Source organism: Carassius auratus, chromosome 13 (assembly GCF_003368295.1).
Source record: "Carassius auratus strain Wakin chromosome 13, ASM336829v1, whole genome shotgun sequence".
In the NCBI taxonomy this organism is placed as follows: Eukaryota; Metazoa; Chordata; class Actinopteri; order Cypriniformes; family Cyprinidae; genus Carassius; species Carassius auratus.
The window spans coordinates 12,504,957-12,530,379 of record NC_039255.1 but is presented as its reverse complement, the minus strand read 5'-3'; the positions used below and the strand labels follow the sequence as shown (position 1 = coordinate 12,530,379).

The 25,423-nt window shown below is 38.7% G+C and overlaps 1 protein-coding gene across 2 annotated transcripts in view; it reads right to left on the bottom strand.

Moving 5' to 3' along the window:
- The window catches only part of LOC113112704 (histone acetyltransferase KAT6B-like), a 34,613-nt gene extending 10,053 nt beyond the window's left edge, over positions 1-24,560 (bottom strand). For both annotated transcript variants that reach the window (XM_026278480.1, XM_026278481.1), the window contains exons 1-8: positions 24,414-24,560; positions 21,553-22,427; positions 6,661-6,769; positions 4,487-4,602; positions 4,200-4,281; positions 2,674-2,806; positions 1,274-2,172; positions 500-621 (exon numbers count right to left, since the gene is read on the bottom strand). In XM_026278480.1, coding sequence (XP_026134265.1) covers positions 500-621; positions 1,274-2,172; positions 2,674-2,806; positions 4,200-4,281; positions 4,487-4,602; positions 6,661-6,769; positions 21,553-22,173 — 2,082 coding nt within the window. In that variant the 5' untranslated portion in view covers positions 22,174-22,427; positions 24,414-24,560. The remainder of the gene's footprint in view (positions 1-499; positions 622-1,273; positions 2,173-2,673; positions 2,807-4,199; positions 4,282-4,486; positions 4,603-6,660; positions 6,770-21,552; positions 22,428-24,413) is intronic.
- Positions 24,561-25,423: the final 863 nt, after the last annotated feature.

The window sequence follows — 25,423 nt, the reverse complement described above, 5'->3', positions numbered from 1 at the left end:
CTACAAGCTGGGTTTGGTAATGCTGCCCTGTAATCATAGTTATTTATTTATATTTTTCATTATATTTTATTATATGATATTGGTTTGAGACAGAGTATTTTATTTAGTGGATAACTTTGCAGCAGAATTTTTTTATTATTATTTTTTTTATTTTATATATATTTTATTAAAAAGTATTTTTTAAAAAAAAGTGTAAACAAATTGTTATTAAAAGTTTATAGTAATAAACAACCTGCTGTTTAATTTTTGCATTTCTTTCCTTTACTGTACCGAAAATGAACGGAACCTAGACTATAAAAATGTGATTTTTGCGTACCGTTACACCCCTAAAAATCAGTAAACAAAATGAAATAATACTATTGCAAAAATATCATTATTTTATATTATTTAGCAATATTTAGGTCTTGATTTCTTGAACTATCAAGCTTTTGTTTAGGTGAAAAATTGCAGTGAGCTCTTAAACATCTTCTGTTGACAACAGGTGGCTCACTCCCCTCACCTTTGCTGTGATCTCCTTGATGTGTCTGAACAATTTCAGATCCTCTTCAGCCACATGGTCATTGAGTAAAGTCATCCTTCCTTCCTGCTGTTCTCTTCTTGGGCATCTCTTGGCATTAAAGGCTGTGAGAGGTCATAAAAAAGCCCTTTAAGAGTCTATATTTGCAGAATATAGTACAAAAAAACTGAAAAGATGCTGACACAACAAAACCCAAAGCTAATACAAGCAAGCACTAACCTTAGACTTGATAACATGGCATTCAAAATCACAACTGCTGGCATGCAAATCTCTACGGTCATGGAAAAGGAAGGCTGATAGGAAAGGCTCATATCAACATTGCTGGCCAACACACTAACCTCAAACCTCTAACCACACATCACAGTTTGTTTCTAGGCAACAGTGCCCTCTAAACAAATACTCCATTTGTGCAGAGGTTGAGAGGGAACCAAACCAGGAGCAAGGGTCATTTGAAATGCAAACACTTTACATTAAAGCGCTTGTTACTAAAGGGAAAAAGCATTAATAACTTTGGTTTGAGAGGCAGGTGTGAGCAGCATGAGGACGTGAGCAAAGAGCAGAAATCTAAGGCTTTAGTGGCTTCAGAATTAATCAAAAAATACTGAATAAAAGGGTTACAACCAAAAATGTAGAGATGCAGTATTAGTTGAAAAACAAAAATCCATGTTATTTGGCTTCGAAATAAGGAAGATGATTAAAACGGTTGAAGATGAAAAAGCCAGTCGGTCGTTCGGAGGTTTAGGCCCCTGTGCTTACCATAGTTTGGGTCTGGTTTTACTCTTCCATCTGCCAATCTGCCCTTCCCTGGTGTGGTGTTCTCCCTCTTTGGGGAGGCCTTAAACCTAATCCTGCCTAGCAGCTTGTGCTTTCTCAAGAAGGGAGTTCGTTTGAAATGGAGTGCTGACTTAAACGGCCGGCCCCGCTTGGGCGCCCATCCTGAGGCTGAACCGGATAGGGATGCTAATTTACTACCGAAACCCTTGACAGACTTCTTTCCTTGAAGCTGCAGGGACATTTTGGGTGAGGTGGAAATGTCCTGGCTGCGGCGTGCTCGCTTGGGTGGTGCGTAGCTGGGGAGTCCCTTTTGCCGGGACTGTCCCTGAGTGGTAAAGATGTGAGACAGTCCATCAAAGAGTCCCTTCAGCTGGTTGTTGCCTGGGAGACTACTGAGGGACGGGCCGCTAGACTGGGAGGAGGAGCTGTGGGGGGAGTGGGCGGAGGAGGGTGAGGATGACTGGGCGGGGTTCAGCGAGATGGGGCTGTGTCCTTGTGAAGGGGACGGGGTAAGGAGAACACTAGACGGGGCATTTAACCTCACACCTGGCGTCGTCATGCTGGCATGGCATTTCCGATAGCCCCGTTTCCTCTGCCTGTGCTGATTTGAGGAGCCTGATGTCCCACCGTGCAACCGGCGACCCAAGGGTGATGGCGTGAAAAATTTGGAAAGCCCGTCAATGAGACCTTTGGTTTTCTTGTTGATTGGGGGTAACGTAGTGAGGGTGGGTGTGGATGTGAGGGGGTCTGTGAGACTCCTGGCATCTGTGGTGGGTATAAAGGTGCTTGATGAGGGTGGGGTACAGAAAGTGCTTATGGAACCCCTACCATGCCGTGCTTTTTCAGACAGCTCAACGGATCCCGGACCACCACTGTCAGACCTGTGAACGCAGACAATGGTTGCATTAAAAACATGAGCCAAAAATGAATGAGAATCTCTGTGATCATCTAGACTGTGACTAAGCCCGAGCCTGATTTCACAGTTTCAGCAACACATTTCACTGTGTCTATCAGTGCTCATCAAGCCTTCAGGAAAGATATAATCCCTCAAGTACGGCACATTTAAAAGCTTGCTGACCCAGACTCACCCAGTCCGACTGACAGCATTCCAACTGAGCTTTACTACACAGCCATAGGATAAAAATAGACTAGCAAAGAATGCCCCAGGCGAAAGGTACACCATAGAAGCCATGCTAATTTTAAACCTTTTGGATGAGAGGGTGTGAAAACCTACATATACTCTCAAGGCAAGATTGTGAAGGACAAAAATCAGAGTAGGCCATCAAAAAGAGCGTTTACAGTTTAGGCAACATACTGATGTGAGACCTGTAACCTTAAGCCTGAAGCATAATGAACAAGATAGATGAAATGAGTTCTCGTACACTGTTGGATGTGCTAGATTTTTTCTTGGTCTTCCTGGCTTTGCATATCGCCTTTTGATCTGGGCTGCTGTCTTGTGTAGCAACCGTTTTCCCTCCTGCTCCTTTGGCCTGCATACTTGGCAGATCCACATTCCTGGGGGAGGTCCAGGGAAAAAAAGAGAGAGAGAGAGAGAGAGAGAGAGAGAGAGAGAGAGACAGAGGCACAAAAAGTGAGAAGCATTTCAAGGATGGTTCATCAAGTCTGTAGCAGTGACACTTTTCAGGTATGTCTTTATAGTGCTGAGCAGAGACGACCCGCTGTGCCTTTCCCTTCATTTCCACTGTCTTTAGAAGAAAAGAAACTGAGCCAAGAAAAACAAACTTTCTACAGGTAACATACCAACAAGGAAACACTGAATAAATGGCTTTGAAGTTGTGTGGGGGGCTCTTTTCCTGACATGGCTTCAGCCTTCTCATCCTCTTTAGAAAGCAAAATAGCAAATGAACAAACTGAATGATTGAACTTTAGTTTATCAAATTTTAAAAGTAATGCTAATTTTTCATCAATGTTTAGTATAGATCCGAAGCTCCAAGATATCTTGTGCAAAAGTATGTGGCACTGGTTCACAAGATAAGCATCAGTGAGAATCACAGTGGCGACCAAATGGAATTGCAAAAATGTAAAGATACAGAAGCTGACAGGGGCCAAGCATTATTAAGTTTCTGTATTCTTGTGATCTTGACAGAGCACAAATCAAAATCTTGATAAATGTTATACTGAAAAAACCAAAAATCAATAGCTTTTCAGACAGACTAATTTATTTGAGGCCTGATATTAGAAATATCGCCTTAGTCATTATGCTGTTTGGCTTTTTCCATACAATTAAAAACGTCTTTTGCTGGTCTACTGCAAGTTTGTCATTTTGTCTGCAGTAGACGGTCACATACTCCCACAGGGGCATTCACAGGAAGCGTTCTTACTGCAGAAATGCAGACAGACATCTTTGGTCTCGCTGTTCTGTGGGTCGCTATGATTAACAGTGTTATTTTTGCTATAATTAATCACACTAAATTAATTGACATCCTTAACATTCAAGTTTTAGTTAAAGCATTTTCTTTCACCCATAACAAAGCCCAAATGAAATTTGATGGGATTTCCCATGGCAGAATGTCACCTCCCTCCAGCAGTTTCAGACATTCAGCACTGAAGGCTACTGTAAAATTAAGTGAAATGAACTTGTTCTGCTCTGTTGAAACACTTTATGGTGCTGCTTTCTTTTTATCTTGGCACTTACATGCCCATTTCAGACAAACTGCCATTAACGGAAAAGGACAAGCACAGTCATTTGCAAGCCAGAGGCGAAATCATTAACAATGAGAAAGAGACTGGAAAGAGAGGGAGAGCGAGACAGCCACTAAATAGTTCATGACGTAAAGTACATATCATCTTACTATTATGTAACCAGAAGCCTTTGTGTAATGGCACATTTAACAGCTTCACCTTGAGAATGGAAAAATCCACAGAGGCAAACAAAAGCCTAATGTACCTTTTGGCATTCTGGAGAGCGGTGGGTCACAACACTCCATATGGAAACCCCTGTCACAGGAGTCGCAGAAGAGCATCTCGTCCTGGACCCACAAACCCACACACACACACACACACACACAGAGAGAGAAACATGTCAGACAAGCAAAAAATAAGATGCAATCTACACAACACAAGTAAACAACATCCTGCAGTAAAAGTGTCAGAACAAAAGCAGCGCTCTGACACTATAAAAGATGTCAGCAGGATCTGGGCCAATGCCATCAGTGCATTTGAAAAGAGACTTACAGCATTCTTTCCCTGAATCTGACAGGAACTGCATGTTTTGCATTCGATGCATTGCCATCGCAGGGCCTTGACATTTGCAGTCAAATCAGCGGAGAACTTCAGGCATGATGGATGGCCTTTGAGGAGAAATGTGGAATAAAACAAACAGGCTTTAGAGAGAGTCTCCAAACACGCTCAATTAAAAGAGCGACATTACCTAATCCTTTAAGTTTGGCAGGAAACAAAAAAGCCCTTGTTGAAATATTACAGGATAAATGTTAACAGAGACTTAATCAAGCGGAGAGAGAACATCAAAAAGCAACAAATGAAAGATTCCCCTGACCGTGGATCAGTTAAATATTTACACGTGGCATCAACAATGCGAAAAGCCATGCGTGAAGACTTTCCAAATCGGAGTCTAAAAGCACTGTATTATCAAAACACTTCTGAGTGGCTAATTAAGGATAATTTGATCTTAACGAGGCAGAAATGGTATGCGCGTACACCGTAATGGCAGTCGATCCGTTATAGTCATGTAAAAGCATGTACTCCTGTCCCTGAGGGCTGCGAACCAGCTGCGGTTTACAGTGGGAGCACATTTTCTATACTTTCACGAACACTTAATGAAAACCACCTCTGCGTTGTTAAGTCAAACCCAGTCATAAAAATGTCACCGGGAGAACAATTCCTTGTGGCATTTCAAAATCACTGTTCAAAACAAATTACAACATAAGAGCAGGTAATTTAACAGGAACATGGCAATTCTGTCTGGAGGAGGGAAAAATAAATAAATTAGTTTAAAAGAAACAAGCAAGCAAACTTGAAGCAGGGGAGAAAAACTGCACACCTTTTAGCTTGAATCCATCTGTGATTGTGTAAAACCCTTCTGCCAATACTTTTACAGAATAGACTATTTTTATAGTAAAAAAAACCCAACACTATTTTGTTTGCCTTTTTTTTTTACCACATTTCTCAAACATTCATCAATAACTACTCAAGTTGCATTATAACTATAAATTCTTTTTTTCCACAATACATTCATATATAGCCAATATTCTCAACATTTTTAAGTCAATATTTCAATATTTACCGATGACCATTTTTTCCCCCATCTAATCATCTGTCTTGACATTTCCTGGGCTGTTTCAAAGATTTATACATCATTCTCATTGCACTCTGACTTACGATGTACCAATTTTCTTCACTGAAAATGGTGTTTTATGGCCAAAGACAAAAAGGAAACTGACTGAATCTGGGCTGATAAAATGAACCCCAAATTAAGTAGACTTGAACAACAGAAATTTAGAAATGGAAAAAACAGTCTGCATATAAAATTATCCAGGTTTAAACATTTAATGCAAAGCCTGGCTAATGAAGGTATGTTCTTGGCACACACCCGCTCTGATGCGTGATAAAAGATGCACAGATAAATGCAGATGGACAACAAACACTATTGTACATCAGTCCTAAACAAGATACTGAACGCATATTGTACTCAAAAATTCTAAATCCATTGTTCAGATTTGTTTTTCCTAATTGTGCATGCACAATGTGTGGCAGTTATTTAACATTTTACACACATAAAAAAGACTAAAAAGTAAAATCTCTGTTTTGAACAGTTATTTAAGCAACATTTTCAAAAGTAGCCTTTGTGTTATTGAAAGATGATACCAATTGAAGGAAGTTAGTGAAAAAAAAATACATAACTTTATAGTTGTCCCAAACAACCAAGTTTTGGTTTTCATTCAAATTGTCCAGAATGTACAGTTTCTGTTTTGGCCAAGAACATTCATTTTGGCACAACACTACCTCTGACAAACTCCCTTCTGGATTTGACTCAATCACATGACCATGTGATATCAATTGACACTGCTGATAACTGAAATACCAGTACTGTAAAAAAAAAAAAGAAAAAAAAAAAAGAAAAAAAAAAAAGAAAAAAAAAAAGAGAAATACTTTAAGCTAAAAATGTGTTCCTATTATTTCAACACAACCGACAATTATGAGCAGGTGTCCAAAATAAAAATTGCTGGTTTAGTAAAAGCTAAATGGTTAGTTACAAAGTTTGATTCACTTCAACCAATAACATTCCTAGTTGTATGATAACTTGATTTCGGCTATTTGGCACAGACGTTCAGATGATGCACTGGCCATATATAGCCAGTGTTTAGACAGAGTTCAGACATGGGTCTTACCGCTACTCCCACAGTCAGCACAGGACAGCAGCTCCTCTGGCCTCTTGTCTCGATTGGACTCCTTTGTGCCCAAACAGAAACTGCATATGGGTATGGGATCAGCACGTGGCTAGAGACAGAGAGAGAGAGAGAGAGAACATGCTTTTAATTGATGTAAACATTCATTTGAATATAGGATTGGGTATCGAAAACCGGTTCCAAATTTCCAATAACCGGGCATTCGATAAGAAACATGCAAACTTGATTCTGCTTAAAGATTCCTGCGTTCACATTTAAATGTGATTTAAAACTTCATGCAGTGCACATGAAGTGCGAGCGCGTGAACAGAGAACAGCAGTCAGCGCTCGTGGTGTGGGTTCCCGGTTTGTGTCCGTCCTAAGACCATTACATGTATTTTCACTTTAGAAAAGGTTGTTCCAGACGAAAAATTTACTTCTTTCATATATGTCAACCAGTATGCAGAAAACTACATTAGTATATTATCATAAACACAGGTGTTTTTATCTTAAGTGAACGTAAATGGATAAGAAAACGCATGTACATTATTTTTTGCGTCGTGTGCCTATAAACACGCTGCCTGTCATTAAGGTTAATCACAGAACAAAAGAAAATCATTCACAGATATTGACTGAATATATTTAATAAATTTAATCTATATTTTATGAAAAAAACTACGCAATGTTTTTTTAAATTTTAACTACATTTGATTGAGTTGTATTTATACTATTAATTTATTTGTTCCTACTTTATTCCTGACGGTTTACTTGTCTTTTAACACTTTAATATTTTAAATTTATATTAATCTAGTTGCTTCTGCTGTATTATTTTTTTCAAAAGCACAGACAAAATTCCTTTTGCAGTGTTCTGTAGGCTGCTGATTTTTGCTCGTGGTTATTCAGCTGCAACAGAATGCTTTGTAAAAAAAAAAAAAACCAGAATAAATGTTTGACATCTAAACTGGATTTTTTTTTTCTTATTGGAATCTAAACTAGGAATCGATAAGAATCGAAATTGATAAAAATCAAATGATACCCAACCCGATTAGAATATAATTTGCAACTAAGTGCTTTCAAAAGGTTCTTTAAAAAAGGTTTACAAGGTCTACATGTTTGACAAAACAAAACACTAAAGATGTACTCCAACTAAACCTCCAACAGCTGAAGGAGTGCAGTGCTTTAAATCATATGTACACACACACACACACACCAAGGTTTGAAACGCAGTACGACTATTATTAAACAAGGCACATGAGTGGCATCGACCATGAGTACAGATTAGAAGATAAAAGATTTGGCATGTGTTTTGATTAGCTTTGTTTGAATATCGGGTGTCAAACTAGACAGGTGGTTACAAACCCAGGGAGCCGGATAGTTATTAAGCATGTGATTACAGAGGACAGATATGCGGTGCCAGAAATAAAGCAGTTTCTGGCAAAAGAAGGGTACCAAACCAAGTCAAATAAATATCAAATTGCTCTGTAGATGTAGTCTACCGATGCTTTAGTACCATGTACCAATATGAAAATAAAGATATTCGTAAGAAAAGTACCAGCCTTTGTTTAGTATTGCTGTCTGACTGACAATGGCTGCTGAACCAACAGATCAGGTCTGTGAACCTGGCATTGCAGTGTAAATACAACCTAATAGTGGTGATGCTTGTCAATTATATCAAATTAAACCAAACAACGATAAAATATAAATTAATAAAACAATAAATACAATTAAAAGAAAGAAAAAAAACCCGATTGCTCTCACTTAGAAAGACTATGCAACTTAGAATATTGGCAGGATTTAAGAAATTAACATTTTTAATCAGCAGGGATAAAATTAAATCAAAAAGTAAAAAAAATATAAAAAAAACAATTTCCACAAAAATATTGTTTTTAACATTGATTAGAAATGTTTCTTGAGCACCAAATCAGCATTTTATGAATTCTGAAGGATCATGTGGCATGACTGGAGTAATGGAAAGTCAGCTTTGCCATGACACGAATAAATTACATTTTTCAATATATTTAAATAGAAAACAGTTTTGATCAAATAAATTCAGCCTTGGTGAGCATAATATAATCAATAGGGATACATGTTGTTATTGTTCTTGCTATAGTAGTTTCTTACACTGAACAGTATCGAGCATTCAGGTATCCAAGATCTCTGGAGATCAGGATCAAATCTAGATGCAGAAACCATGAGACCTGATATCACAAACAACAGGAAATTCAACCCAAATGTCTCCTTTGAACTAAGGAGGTGTGCTGCAACAGACTACTGTAATGTTTACATTCTTTTTATAGAAGTCTTCTAAAAGACAACATCAATCACACATACGTGCAATAAATCTGGCACTACTGATGAAGGATAAAGGATGCCCAGCAGGATGTGTGTGCACGTCATCACACACACCCCGGCTTGCCGTATCACCGAGCACTGTGATACACAATGCTGAGCCTGTGTAAATATTGGCAATGGGATGTTATACAACTGTGAGAGGTGTAGACAGTGTCCTCTAAAAGAGGTTAACGCAAGGTGCTGATGCCAAAATAAGATTAGATGGAACCGAACAGGCTCAGTGAATAGCTCTCGAGAGAAGACTGTATCTTTCCTCCCAGTAAAGCCTGTTGCATGCAGGAGTCGTGCAGTGGAGATCAGAAAAAGGTTACACAGAGAACGTCTTCCACCACACCTTTACATCTCCAAACAGTTGTGTCTAAATCTCTGTACGGATTACATAAGTCCATTCAAGCCCAAGTCCTTAGATTCAGCATCAGATGCTCAAAAAACTCAGCATTCTCCTGTGAACAGGAACTGGTAGGACTTGAGAGTAAACAAGCAAGCAATTCGGCTCGATTCTCTCCCAAAAGGCTTGTCAGCAAGAGACCGTGCGTTCTGTTGGGGGATGGTGTATATTCGATGCAGATGGGGCATTAGAAGACGGAGTAAAACTACATCTAGTGGGTATGTTCTCTGTACCATCTCAAGAGAGCCTTTCAGGCTGAGCTCCCGCTGTGCCGTGTTGATAAATATTGAGTGTCTGTTCTGGTGAGAAACCTGTTGAGAGTAATGCCAGACTAATTGTTTTATGCAACAGGCAATCAATCAATCCCTAGCCTATTAATCATTTTGGCAGACCATCAGTTTGCAGATGGGTTATTCATAAACATTGTAAGTTTTCATTTAAGTGCCAACTGAAAGGCTCCAATCGATGGCCAGTGAAAGATATGTACAGCTCTTCATACAAATGATGAGTTGGTTAGCGCTCAAAAATAAATGTGTGCTCAATGTCAATAAAGGGCTTCTCTCCCCGAGGGCAACAATCATGACACACTACAAAAATCCCACCATGCACATAATGCTTGACCTCAATTGCCTCCAAATAATACATCTGTATTCATGCACAGGAGGGGAAAAGCACAAGAACTGCTGCCTCATATAAATACAAATAAACCAGCTCTACACATCACATCAGTCAATAACATTAGCGCTAAATTGATTTCAATGGCAGAATTCCACTGCCTCTCGCTGGATTTCAGCAGCACATGAAACATTTACTTACTTCACACAGATTGTGTGTTGTTCACGTGCACAAAGTAAAAAAAAAAAAAAAAAAACCTACTTGGAAGCCTGGCATGTTTGACATTGAGTTACATATGATCTGAATGCAAGCTACTTGATATGTAGAATATCAGCACACTTCTTTTAAGACTGCTGCAGTGTTTACACTAAACTGGCCGCAACTGATTCAAAGCAAAGTAACTGAAAAGAATACAGTAACCCACAGTGCACTGTCACTGACTAGACTTTCCAATTCAGTGTGCTGGATTAACCAGACATTATGACAGTTATAATTTTTTAACCACTTTCTTGACTCATCATTTACTGTTAAATTAAATTGTGAGACATGTGGCAACAATGCAGGGCTCCAGACAGACATTTTGCAACCATTTGTTCTGCCAGTGCAACTCATTTTTGTGAGCTGTCGCACTGGTGCAACCACCGCATTGCCCATCTATTAGCCCTTCCATTTCTGTTGCATTTGAGAAACAAACGGCAAACAAAACAAAAGCTAAACTAAACCGTGCTACATTTCAGCTGCAAAGCTTGGACTGCGACGCTAAGAAACTTGTCCGAGTTCAGAACAGCTTTACTCGGGAGCCAAAGTGGATTTCGCGACACTGTTACTATACAGATGCAACAATGCTGCGAGATCCTGCGAGAAGCGTTTGAATTCACCACACAATAAGGTTGCTGCGAGATCTAATGAGAATCATTCAAATTCTGCACAGAAATCTGTTATAAATAGCGCTGACACACATCAGGAAACCAGAAGTGGTAATGCTAACTGTAACCATAGTGACATCATTCATTCATTTCAGGATTTGTACAACTTTTTGAGAGAGAAAAATTTTCAAGCATTTCACAACTATTTCCAGCACTTTAAGGCTCTAAGATGATCCGGTTGGAATGTTATTTTTAATGGGAAGAACAAAATATAGTCTACTTTGTGGTAAACAAACACTTCAGTTAGAAAAAATATTATACAATAACCAGTAGACAGCAGCAGAGGAGCACTTATTGGTCATTCAGTTCTACCTTTTCTCTATATTTTGAAATTATAAAATCACTATTATAAAATATAAAATCATCAAGAAATCTGATTTTACACTGTGTATGAAGAAAAAAAGTCAAAATCTTTTCTTCAATTTGCTACTAAATCACACACAATCACTGAAGTTAGTCAGTTCCATATGCTAGAAAAATAATGGTACATTGAAGAAGAGTGGAATTTTATGTAGCTACTGTAATTTAACAGGCAACTGTTAACAATCATTATTTGTTTTCCGTGCTTTTCTGAATACGGATTCACGCTATGAACATAACCCTTAAATCCCCCTCTCCCCCCAATGTCATTGTCCATCGTGATGTTTCACTGTAGACATCATCCAATGCCAATTTTGTAGACGTCACTTCACCCTATCCTACAATAAGCCTTAGTATTCCAGTCAAATCCTAGCTATGGTTACATATTTGACTGAATGTCCACAAACCTAGCAACAAAACAAGTGTCTTAATAATAGCGTGTTACCCTGAGACAGGTCTAGTTCACTGAGAGACACAAGCACTTTTACCTGAAGCATTCCGCTCATTAATTAACAATATCCTTCCATTTAAAGTAACAGCACAAAGCTCCACCACAAACATACTTCTCTCAATTGTTTTGTCCACTAAGTGGAGAAATTGTGCACCTACACAAGACTGATGACAAAGTCCTGTGCCATGTCTGGATCCGAATTAAAGGCCAGAGAATCCCTCCTGACTGCAGTGGTTGCACTGGGAACAGGCAAGTGCTACAGGTGCAAGGTCTACTGTTTGTGCTAGCTACTGAGGCTATATTCAAAGTGAGAGGCATGTGAAAAATAGAAATTAAATTAATAATAATAATAATAATAATAATAATAATAATAATTGGCATAATAAATTCTGAACGACAGTTTATATTAATTCAAAAGAAATCTAAAAATACATCTGGCCTCACTTTATTAAACTCAGGACTAATGAAAACCAAAAGAAACTACAGTGTGAAGTAGTTCTCATGAAATGAATTAGCTTACAAACCAACAGAAAACAGATCAATTAAATCTGTGGCTTGTCACTGCCTTAATGAATCCTTCAACATTTGTTATTCAATAAGCCTTTTACATGATGTATTAAAGTTATAACTACATTGTGAGGGTAGTGGCATTATTTCTACATCAATACTGGTTTAGAAATAATGTCAAAATACTAGTATGCACAAAACTAAATAGCAGAATTATTGTAAATGATTAATGCATGAACTGAAAGACAAACTGTAATATAGGCCTAGGATGCTTCGCAAAATGTGTCAAATGCAAAACTTCAATGCATAACTAACATTAAGGCTATGTGAGCCATTATCTGTTACATACAGATACAGAGTAATGATAATCGTTGAAAAAATAAAATAAAATCACTTAAAGCAAACATGGGCTTCTTCCCGCATTAAACGTGACTGCTGTGCCTCTTATCTACATACGCTTCCTGAGATCTTACCTTGGATAACCACAAGTAGGGGCATATCACTTTTGAATGGTGGCGTGTATGCGGTTATGCCCTGCCTTCATCCCATAACTAGACACAGACAGTAACTGACATGTAAATCATCTCTCTCTTGGCACAGTTTCTGTGATCCAATCCAGTGATATGCACATCACCATCAACTTTCAAGTGGTTTGAGACCAAATAGAGCCAGAGAGAAAGAAGTAAGATTTTATTTAAGCTTGATGACGTCTCATGCTTCAGTGTGAAAGAGGAATGTAGGACAGATCTGTTCTAACGCTGACCCGTGACTCGTCCCATTACATTTTCCAACAGCTCTATTAGCTCATCCAGGCCTCTAAAGCCAAGGAACTTAACGAGGATGGCAGAGCTATTACATTACCATTACTTCATTCAGGTCATTCTGCCTGAGGAACAGCAACATGGCACACACTCAGGTATCGGAGACTCTGGTTAGCTAAGTGACAATTACTCCAGCACTAATGAAGCCATCTCCATGTCTGACCCTCACTAATTATGCATATATGTGGTGGCAGTGGCTTAATGCTTAGGGACTTTGTTAACACACAGCAAACAGGTTCAATAGCAACAAAAATTGATCCAGGTTTCTAAAATTACAGAGGTCTCAATCTTAGCCTATCAATAGTGACTTAGAGGAAACCACTAAACCCAAAACAGCAAATACAAATCTGAACTCCAGGCTTGATCAGGCCAGCAAAAACAATTCTTGTTTTCCCCTCTTGTCCTAGTCCAACTTGGGCTTTAATATGCATCTCAAAAACATTAGCGAGTATGAGTTTCTTCACATAAGCTGGAGGCTTTTTGACACTGCTGTGCAAACAATAATGCTGACTGAACAGTTAAAAATACACTAGATACACCGAAAGAAAGTGGTACTGCTTTGAAAGGAGCATTTAGCAGAAGTCACAGAGGATGGAGATTACATCAACAAACTTCACACTGAGCTGAACAAACAGTCTTCAACTGAAAAGAACAGAAACAAATTTGACCCATGTGGGTTAGCGGACTTAATCATGCATATCAAGTAATTTTCCAACTGCAGGTTCACAGAGGTATTTTTTTCTGCATTTTTGGTCTTCTGTACTCCTACAGCCACATCAGTAAACACTAGTGTACCCTATCAGACCCAAACAACTTTCTAGAAATGCAGAGGAACTTGTGAAGACAGTGAAATGATGTTTGTAACCATTATTAGCAAAGCCACAACTAGGAACATCAACTTGTGACTAACCAGTGGAAAAATGCAAATGCAAAAATGTCTTTGGTGATATACCGCTTAAACACCAATCAGAAATGTAATCCTTTTAGCAGTAAGAAATTGATTAAATATTAAATATTTATTGCAAATCTGTGTTGTTACATGTACATAACATTTTTATAGAAAAAAATAAAATAAATAGAAAGCACTATGGTGGGTAAAAGAAACAAAAACAAATTGAATGAATCATTAATTAGATGAATCTATTAACAGACCTTGCTGTTAACGTTCATCAAAGTAAAACTGAAATGATTACAAGACCACCTCCTCCTCCTGGTTAGGAATCCCCCTCTATGGTTTCAACTGGACTATTTGATTAATCTTATGTTATTCATATACATTTGGTCACTTTTTTATGGCAACAATCTGCCGTTTCTTAGGCAGACTCACTCAGGTAAAAAATGCACAGCTAAGACCATAATGAAATTTCTAGAAAGTGAGCAAATTGCATCAGCCACAGCTGGTAAACAGCAGTCTAGTACTGTTTCAACACCATTACTGAAGAACAGATGTAATCAGCAAAGCTTTAACAGATCCTCATTGAATTACTGTATTTTAAACTAAGCAAGAGTTACAAGAACGTCAAAAAGAGAGGCCAGCCATGAGACCTAATACACCTTCAACACAAAATCGAATCCTGCCAGCTAATGGGACAAAAGAAAGCTGGATTTGGCCCTCTCCTTTCTCATAATTTAACCCCTCGCAGAATATGATAAAGAGGCCTGGAGCAGCTGCAGACTGACCAGTCCCCAAGCACACAATTAACAACAAAAGAGCCCTTTAATGCATTGAGCTAATCAGCAGCCAGCCCACCACTGCAGTCCCCCTGAACCATCTGCAAGACGGCAGACCGTCTCTGTGATTGTGAAAAAAGACTGGCACCATGCTATCATGTCCTAGGGTCAATGAAGCACATTGCTTAGCAACAGTCAAGCCCCCAATGCATGGAAACCAAAAGCTTTAGCTTTCAAAGAGCAACTCAGTAAAGAGTGGACAAGGGAATGTGCTCCAAGATTTGATTACCAAACGACCTCCGATTGTTTGCAGAACACTGCAGGAAAAGAGAGCATTAAGAGCCACAAAGCATGGACCTTAAAGCCAGATTCGGACAGTAACTGTTTCTCATATAAATGTCTGTAAAAAACAAATTTACATATCACCTCAGTGATAAAACTCCTGGATTCAGATGGCGATTTGTTCACGGTGCAGGAGCGAGTTCTGTGATCCTATCATCCTACGCACCTGAGAACGCGCTGCTCACGTGGCCAGTCACATGATTGTCTGCTGAAAATAAAATTTATTTTATCTACAAATGTTTTTGTGACGAGTGGGGCGGGGCCGAGAGCTGTTGGAACGGGGCAAGCCAGGTGGAGTGATTGAGAAATGAGCGGCACCTGCTCGACCCACCGGTCTCGAGTCCCACGGAGGAGATGGAAGGATATAAAACAGGAGCGACGACAGTGAAGGACGAGAGAGGACCAGGCCTGGGTTTTAGTTGTGTTTGGTTTTTATATCCTTCCATCTCCTCCGTAGGACTTGAGAACGGTGGGTGGAGCAGGTGTCGCTCATTTCTCAATAACTCCACCGGCCTCGCCCCGTTCCCACGGCTCTCGGCACTAGTCACAATATTCTTATTGTGCAAATTTTTTGTTCAAATACTTGTGTAAAATTTATTCTTATTATTCCAAGCATATTTTATAATACATAATCCTATTTATTATTTGATTATTTATCTCCCCTGTTTAAAAATACACGCTATAGTTGTATATTATGCAATATAGTTATGTAGCCTATATATCCGTTTATAATTTACACATTTTAAAACTGTATTGCTAATGCTGCTGCCATAATAAAACCCATTTCCAATGTTTGTGTGCTTTTCTTCTCTTTCTGCTCCCAGTCGCTGTGAGCAGTTATGAATTGATCTTTTCATCTTTTAATTACTTTCCAGCATTTCAGAAATAAATATGCAAGCAAATTACACCGAAGTACAACAGTACATTCCGGTGTTCGGGAGTGCTCAAAAAAGGTTTAAGCACTGAATTTTGAATCGATTTCTTCTTGTAAAATCAAGAGATGTGGATTCGGATGGCAATTAAATTACCACACGACCTCGGTAGGTAACAGTAGGTAATTTGGCCGGAATTTTTGCGGGGGAGGTGAGAGAAAAACACCGACATCCTGGATTTGGACGGCAATTAAATCACAGACTACCCTTGTAAATGGTGGAAATCATTTATGTTTATCTTCGTAATATTTCATCTATTGCTCAGCCTCTGAAACTTTTCAGCTGATGTCACAAAACCTTCTTACTTTGAATCAACCCATCTCCTCCGACCAGTTTCATTCGGCACGTAATTCATAGTTTTCAGTCACATAACCGGCTCAAAGACCTTGCGGACAAAACATCCATAGAACTGCAGCACAAGCCCGTAAATTTTCTATCTTGTTCCAATCCAAAAATATTTAGATCACCCTTCAAATAGGGCTGAAATTATTAGTCGACATTAAACAACATCAAAATTGTCAACAAACATTGTTGAGTAGTCGTTTTATCTTTGTAAGAGCCTGCAATAACATGGTTTGACCAGTGTGACAAGACTGTAATTCAGCCCGCATGAATGCAATTCAAAAGAAGACAGCACTACAGAGCAAATGCAACAGAGCCGACCTTGAAGCTTTCATCTCAATAACGAAATAAACAAAAACTTACCGCAGTGTAAAAGCAGCAATCTAAAACACATCTGATTACAGCGATGTGGATGTTTGCACGAGCTCTTAATTATGAACACACTGGTTTATAGTGCAAACAGTTTTACAGTTTACAGCGTTGTTATTAATTTATACAAATTTACAGTGGGGCTCGAAAGTTTGGGCACCCCTTACAGAATCTATGAAAATATGAGTAATTTAAAAAAAATAAGATAGATCATACTAAATGAATGTTATGTTTTATTTAGTACTGTCCTGAGTAAGATATTGTACATAAGATATTAACATTCAGTCCACAAGACAAAAAAAATGCTGAAATTATTAAAATAACCCCACTCAAAAGTTTGGGAACCCTTGGTTCTTAGTACTGTGTTCTGTTACCTGATGATCCTCGACTGTCTTTCTGTTTTGGGATGGTTGTGCATGAGTCCCTTGTTTGTTCTGAACAGTTAAACTGAGCAGTGTTCTTCAGAAAAATCTTTAAGGTCCTGCAGATTCTTCAGTTTTCCAGCATCTTTGCATATTTGAACTAGGGGTGTGACGGTTCGTATATAACCGTGAGACCGTGTCATTAAAATATTTTTTACAAACATTTTTTAGATAGGATCATAAGATGCGCAATATATCGGGAGACATGGTTTTTACCACTTAATGAAGTTTTGTAAATCGTCAGACATGATATTTACCACTTCATAAAATTTTGCTTTGTAGAAAACCTTTCTTAAGAACGAATTTCGTTTTGTAAAAATTTTGTCTTAATTTTAATAAATGTTTCATCAACCAATTGCGTGTATTTTAATAAATAAAAAGCAAATATAGCAGACAATGATAACCGTGACATGGAAGCACCAGCGTGCCGCGTTCACTTGCACTGCACTGTGAACTAGAGCGCATCTCATCGCAAATGAAACCTAGCGTAGGCCTATGCCTCATACTCTAGCATTAAATATTTTTGCTGCATCCTTTCCAGAACAGACAATGGCATTTTTTTTGCGACTCGCATCAGCAAAGCATTGCATGGCCATAGACCGCAAACTAACAGCGGATGGCGGGCGGGTGCGGCTTTGAAATTTGCTCCAAAAACGTTGGCTCGGATGATGAGTTTTGTGACCGATCTCCTTAATAAACGGAGGTCTGAAATCTCTGCCCCTTTACCGATCAGAGCGCGCGCTGACACGGAGTTAACCCACTATCTCCAAGATTTACCAATTGCATGGCAGATCCACTAGCATGGTGGTGAGACAATATGAAACAAAATGAAACACGCTATCCGCTCCTCCAACCCCCATTGGATCAGTATATGGGTTCCTGTACTACCACTAGTATCGGAATCGGAACAAGTATAGAGAAAACTAGAGGTGCAGGTACAAATCTATTCATATTTGTATTGCGATTGTCTTGAAACAAATATTATGGATTCACAAGTTTCAAAATCAATCTTCTAAAGCAGCGGTTATTAATCCTGTTCCTCACGTCTTCCTGCTCTGCACATGCTCTGCATCTCTCTCTTATTCAGTGTCCATCACCTATTTCTAAGGAAGGGGCTTCATAAAAGAAGGAAATTATCAGCGTGTGAATTGGAGAAGGGAAAGAGCAATGAGGAATGAAGGTAAATGTGAAAAATGAATTTTTTTTTTAAACTAAACATTAACACATGTTAGACTGTAGCCCATAAACACAATCAAGCCTAGAAATAAGCCAGTGAACCACCCCTTTAATGTACACCTTGTATAAATAATGGCAGTCAATGGAGGAAAGCCTTGTTTTGCCCTCCATGTGAACATTCCTGTGGGGTGTGACGTCACGTCACATGAAAACTATGAATAGGCACATTTCACAATCCAAACATTTTCTAAATTATACATTTAGTTCAAAACCTAAATTTTCACCGATTAAATCTACTTCAAATGTTTTACACTACAGATGTGGAATGGGTTGTAAATGTTGCAGGGCTCCAAACTGCGACTAAAACATAAATATTAAAATGCGAGTGAAGTTTTTGCTGAGGTCGCCACTGGCGACTAGGCCTATGTATTTACATGTTATCTTTTAAAAAATTGCATGTAATGCCTTTTTTCCTGATTGTTTTGCATTCACACCTTTTATGTTCGCGAATTGAGTGAATGCGCATCGAAGTTTTAGTGGGAAAGCGTTTTAAACAGTCCTCTTCTACCGCGCAGCAGCGCTGACACACACCTGATAAACGCGCGAGAGAGAGAAATGATGGAGACTTGAAGAGAAAGTGCAGAAAAACAGCGTCTATTTCGTTCATAACTTGAACAAACTACAAGTAAAGCAATATCGTTAACAGTTCTCATTTATAATCATAAGGCTTGTTCTTAAAAAGATCTTAGTCCATGCTGTGTTCTGTTAATGCATGAACTTAATTATTTGAAGTGCACTTGCAGTCCAGTAATCGCTTTGTGCTTTGTTACTTTTTAATTTACAAAGTATCAGCTTTAAAATTATTCCAAATTCATAAAATTCAAACAATAAATACAGTTTTAGTGCTCTTTAAGGGGCCGTTCACATATTGCGACTAAAAACGTGTGGAAAACGCTAGGCAGGCCGCTTTCTCCTTTCCAAAGCGCTCGGGCAGAAGCGCTCCTGAGGCGTCGGCCTTTGCTAAGCTACCATGACGTGCTCTCTCCATGAAGACGCGTAAATTTCTGCAAAGGATAAATGGATTTGCAGCACTAAAAATTGCTTGCAGTAGCTCTGTTACTAATTTTTTTTTTTAAATGGCTATCCACATACAGCTATGATCAGCTCTTCCTTCATCTTGGCTGAGTTTTCAACTTTGGTACTGGAAAGGATGAAGCTGATTGGTTGGTTCTTGTCACATGACCTGCGGTGCGCGCTTGCGGGATTCTGAAGTTAAGTTGAGATGTTTTTAACTCAATGGGGTGCGGGCGAGCCTGGAAAAAAAATGACCGCGTCGCTTCCATTATGAGCACGCATGCATACCACTACATTTGAAATAACGAACTTTAGCGCGCAAAAGACTTGACATGTGAATGGTCCCTAATGCGGCAGGCGCGATCGCGAGTAGTACCTCAGTTCAAGCACCTCGTGAACCTATCATACCTTGCTCTTTACTAATAGAGTACATAATGAACATGAATTAACATCAAAGGGTAGACTATTTTATAAGAGATTATACAGTACAACACTTTCAAACTGCGGAAAACCTGTAAAGCTTGTTAACATTGCTACGTAATATTAACCTCAGTAACATTTCGGTGTCCATCATCAGTCAGCTAGAAAAATAAATATAAAGGAGCATTTTGCTATATTTATGAGCTATTGAATTTTTTTATTTTTATTTAACCTGTTGTCTAAATGATTCAACTCCTCCTATAAAATTTTATTTTACTAATTAAGAAAAACAGACTGAAAGTTAGAAAGACATGCAGTCCTAAAAATAAAGGAGCTTAAAAGGTTCTTCACAGAACAATTTTGGTTCCACAAAGAACCATTCAGTCATAGGCTCTTTGAAGAACAATCTCTTTCTGACCTTTTCATAATCTGTTATTGTCTTCAAATGTTAAAGGTTCTTTATGAAACCATTTAGACAGGAAAAAAACTTAAGGTTATTCGATGGTATCATGAAGCACCTTTATTTTTAAGAGAGTATGACAACATTTACAGGATGCATTGAGGAGGACCCCAAACTATACTTAGGGGCCAAGTGATGCTTATGATCCATGATATTGGTACAGATTGTGTGTAATAACGCATGACACTATATTTCAAGTTGGAAAAGACATTTAGCTCCCACTTTAAGTGAACCTTCATTCCCAGGTCATCTACAAGATGGATTAAAATTCTGATAAAGTCAACAAAAGATGATACATAAATACGTCAGTATGATTAAAAAGTTAAAATGTAAAATAAATTTAAATAAAACACATAAAACATGTTTATTTTGGGGCACCTAAAAAAATCATTTGGCGCCTACGTTTTGTTCTTATAGGAGCCAATGGCTCCTAAGTCCATTTTTTTGTTTGGAGCCCTGTGTTGTTTTGTGTTTAATTAAGATTTTTAAATATGGAAATCAACCCAGCAAGGTCTGGATGATGAAGCTTCAGTACACAGAACACACAAACACAGTAACTGCATAAAAAAAAAAAAATTCCTCCATTCAATAACGCACAGCAACTCCAACATCTGCAGAGCATCATGCCCTCATTTAGAAAACTATCTTGGAGAAAACCAAAGATGATTTAGGAATAAAGTATGGTCTACTCATTTTTCACACAACATTTCAAATCACACAATGTTAAAAATCAATCCCAAGTTCTCTCATGTGGATGACAGCGGTTTGGGTTGAATTGGGAAGAAACCCTTTACCTAAACAATGAGTTAGGCTATGGTTTCAAGATATTTCAACAATTCAGGACAACAGGACAACCACTTTTGTATAGTTAGACCCTGAAAAGCTACAAACACTGGACTTAAACTACTGACTTCCTAGTTGTTACAACCTCTAAATGACACTGGTGGCTCCAGTACGCATGTCAACATACGAGTATTTCTGTTCCTGACACTTGTTTTGTTCACTAGATTTAAAAACCGTGCCGAGGTCTCAAAACAACATTCGAAGCTAACAAGCTAAACGGTTTGGAAAATGCCACAAATCTGCTTGGTAGTGAATGAAGAGGTTCCCTAACAACCATAAGTTCCCAAAACTTTTTATGGTTAAAAACTGGTAACAGAGCTTTAAATAAGTTGTGCGACTTTGAATTTGCAAAAACCATAAAGCAAGTTATTACATTCACAGCTTTTCAGACAAGCACACAGAGCCTGATTGGATACAAAAAGTACCTGGTCTCTCTCGTGAGGAAGTAGTGTCACAGGTGGGAGGTCAACACCAAAGACCCCCACGCTCCTGAAGCAAGCCTTGCCTCCCAGCCCACCACTGTTCATCCTGTAGAGTGGCCCATCCTTGAGCAGCCGCCCATTGTTAACCGCTCGCTTAGCAGCTAGCCTCAGCCTCTGCTGAAACCTGGGGTTCGCCACAACATTCACCAGGTCGCCCTGGCTTCTAAGGAATCTCTCGATGTTCCTTAGAGAGGAGCCAGCCGGGACGCCCAGACCTTCGATAGCCCTCCTAAGGATTTTATTCCAATCCACATGACGCAGATCTCCTGCAGGTATCACAGATCCAAGTGAGACCGGGCTAGAGCCTCCCAGCTTGAAAGCCCCAATCCTTCCCGGGTTATCCGGGTCTTTGTATGAAGCGCATCCTTTGCTGGTAACCTTAAGGATGGATCCATCCTTCACAGAGAGCTCCAGCTGCTGGAGTACGACGCCCTTGTCTAGTCCATGTGAGGTTGAGACGGCATGGCAAATCCGTTCCTCCGAAGGCCGCTGCTTCTGCCTTTTGATCTTCTGAATAGCCTCAAGAATCCACTCTGTGTACAGGGGATTGGCCAGTTTCACCATGGTGAAATAAGTTGTTTCATTAAGGTGTGATCCATGAATACATTCCTTTCCTTTTAAGAGCGAACAAAACGCATCCACAAACAAAAGCCAGCCATTAGTACATTATGCCAAACAGGATACAGGACTGATGTAACTCCTCAAAGATCAGACTGGCTATTCATTTATTTTCCCTTTTGTCAGAAAAAAAAGAAAAATCCCTTGTGGTTGTAAATCCAAAGTCAGAAGACTCGCTGAAAAATCCTTTTGTGTTACACCTGTGGGTGTTAGGAAAGAAAAACAGAAAATACACGTTACTTTGCAACAAAACAAACGCTCTCTCCAGAGCCACTCCAGAACTAGTTACATAGGCATGGCTGTGTGATCCAAGGGGTTAGGCTAACCAACACTACCACTCCTTTACTTTAGTCATACTGTTTTACACAAGTACAATGTAAAATAGGTTAAAAAGGTTCTTCTATACACCAATACTATACATCTGATATATGAATATATAAATTATTGTGCGTATGTATGTGCGTGTTTGTATATATAACCATGTACTACAAAACATAAGTCAAAGGGTCATTTTTTTATTTTTTATTGAGATTTATAAATCATATGAAAGCTTAATAAATAAGCTTTGCATCAGAGTATGGTTAACTTACGATAAGACAATATTTGGCTGATATACAACTATTTGAAATTCTGGAATCTGAGAGTGCCAAAAAAGAAAAAAGGTGGCCAACTGAAGTAGCAATGCTAATATATATATATACATAACATTTTCAAAGAACAACCTATAATTTTGACCATTCAATGTATTTTTGGCTATTGATACAATTACACCCATGCTACTTATGACTGGTTTTGTGGTCCAGAGTCTCTCACACACACAAGCATACATGTATGTATGCATGCATGCATGCGCGCGTGTGTGTGTGTGTGTGTGTATTGGCTTATTTAAACACTACAGTGCCCCTTATATAGCATACAATTTATTTATTATATATATTCTTATAAATAGAACATGTGACTTTGTTGTTGGGTGCACACATTCCATAAAAGGAAATCACCAGTCCAAACCAGACAAACCAGCCCAACCATGATATTAAAATGAACATGTTAATTCACATTATGATCAAATGCAAGCCAATTTACTCAAATCCTTCCTTAACTTGACAGCAAAAATACTGCATGTGTTACTGATGCCCATGTATGCAGTCTAGCTAAGGAGCTCACTACATTGACATTCATTCATCTCAAAACACATACTTTTCATAATATATATATATATATATATATATGTGTATGTATGTATGTATGTATGTATGTATGTATGTATATATATATATTTTGCATTTAGCTCTTAGCTAAAACAGTACACCATGGATAACATAACGTTGCATTAAGCTCATTGATTTATGATGGTGTAAAAAGCAGGGAAGAACAGTGCTGCGAGCAGCCAGCAGGTGACACGCAGTGAACAAGTTCTCAAGAATCCCTCCGCTCCCCAGCAGCAGCCGTGTAAACAACCACAACTTATCTGCCATAATATTGTTACATAAAAACCCTCTAACACATTCAAAGGGGAACACTTGACCCATTCCTCTGAGACATTAAATCCGGCCTAAACAGATCCAAGAAACACTACGGTAAATAACTGAACGACGCAACTCGGTTAGCCAGCTAAATAACCACCAAATAACTCGAGTTTAACTGACAACACACAGAGTGTTAGAAGAACATACAGAAACAAGACAACTGATGGTAAAACAAAGTCTCATTTATCAACTGACTCATCTTGGGTGTTCAACAAACTTAAAAACTAAACATACAGCGCTGTTTAAGATTTGACACTTATTTAATCCATTTTAAACCTCGTCTAACGTAAACACTCTCCTAGTTTTGGTCACAAACTACGACTTGGCCATGACATTTCACATTAAGAGTCTAGCAACATCATCTGCAATGCTGACAGCTAAAATAAAACAACGTATCACAAACTCGTCCTGACATTCGTACTTCAGCTCGAGTCCTCTTATTAAAGCCGATATAGTGAGCTAAAGTCAGGCGAATCTCAAAAGCATTCAGCGTCTTATATCTCCAGCATCGGCTTTATAAACAGCCCCGGAGCTCAAGTCTAGCACGCTAAGCTAAAGCTGGCTAAATTAGGTTATGCTTTATGACTACTTCCGACAGATGACTATCTATAATTTATGATGACAAAGTCAACAAATCAATTAACCCACGGTCTCGCTAACCTTGTTTTCTGGACGCTTTAACACGCTGGACAGATCAGGTGACTTCGCCGCTTTGCCCGTTCGCGTTACTAAACAGACGCCATTTTGTTACAATGTTGTAGTTTACATGAATCCGACATGACACTGATTACAACCCAATGGAGTCTCATTAAACCTTACCTTCACAAAGACGGTCCCGCCCAAGAAACTTTAATATTGGTTAGAAAGGGCAAATACGTACCCCTGGTTTGATAACCGGAGTGTCAATCACAAGGAAACAGTTCGGCCTCTCGAGGAATCGGTTGGCTGTATAATCTGTCAATAATCACTTGACCCGCCTCTTAAAGGGATAGTACTACATCACATTCTGTCATCATTTACTCACTCTCATGTTTTACCAAAACTCTATGACTTACTTTCTTCCGTGGAGCACAATCTGAGACATGAAGCAGACAGTGAAGAACTGTCAGCCTTGATCATTATTTATTTTCAGTGTTTTTTTTTTTTTTACATTCGATAAAAGTGAACCGTAACTGAAGGCTGTCATTCTGCATATTATCAAAATGTTTTAGTCATTCGGGATTATTACAACACGAGAAGTAAAAAATGACAGTATCTTAATATTTAAACAATTACCCCTGTGTCCCCTGCTCTTTAGTCCGTACTGCGTATGGAATGCTATACCTGCTTTTCTAACCCATCAGAAAAACAGTTCCCAGGGATATTTTATCATCATGTAACGTTAATGACTTTAAAACTACTTGATGGCTCTTTAAATATAAGATCAGCCATAACTCGCTCTACACCTTTAAGAAGGCTCCCCCTAACGAGCATCTCACGACACTGCAATATAAGCAGATCGACCTAGTCACACTTTTTGGAGAATAATGTAATGGTGAATAATTAGTCCAAGTACTCGGTTTATCCCTGGCATTCCCCATACTGTGTGCACTGTAATCTAGTAGGCTATAAGAATTAGTTTGCACTTTACAAGAGACACTGGAGGCCATGAACTATCGAGCGCGCATATC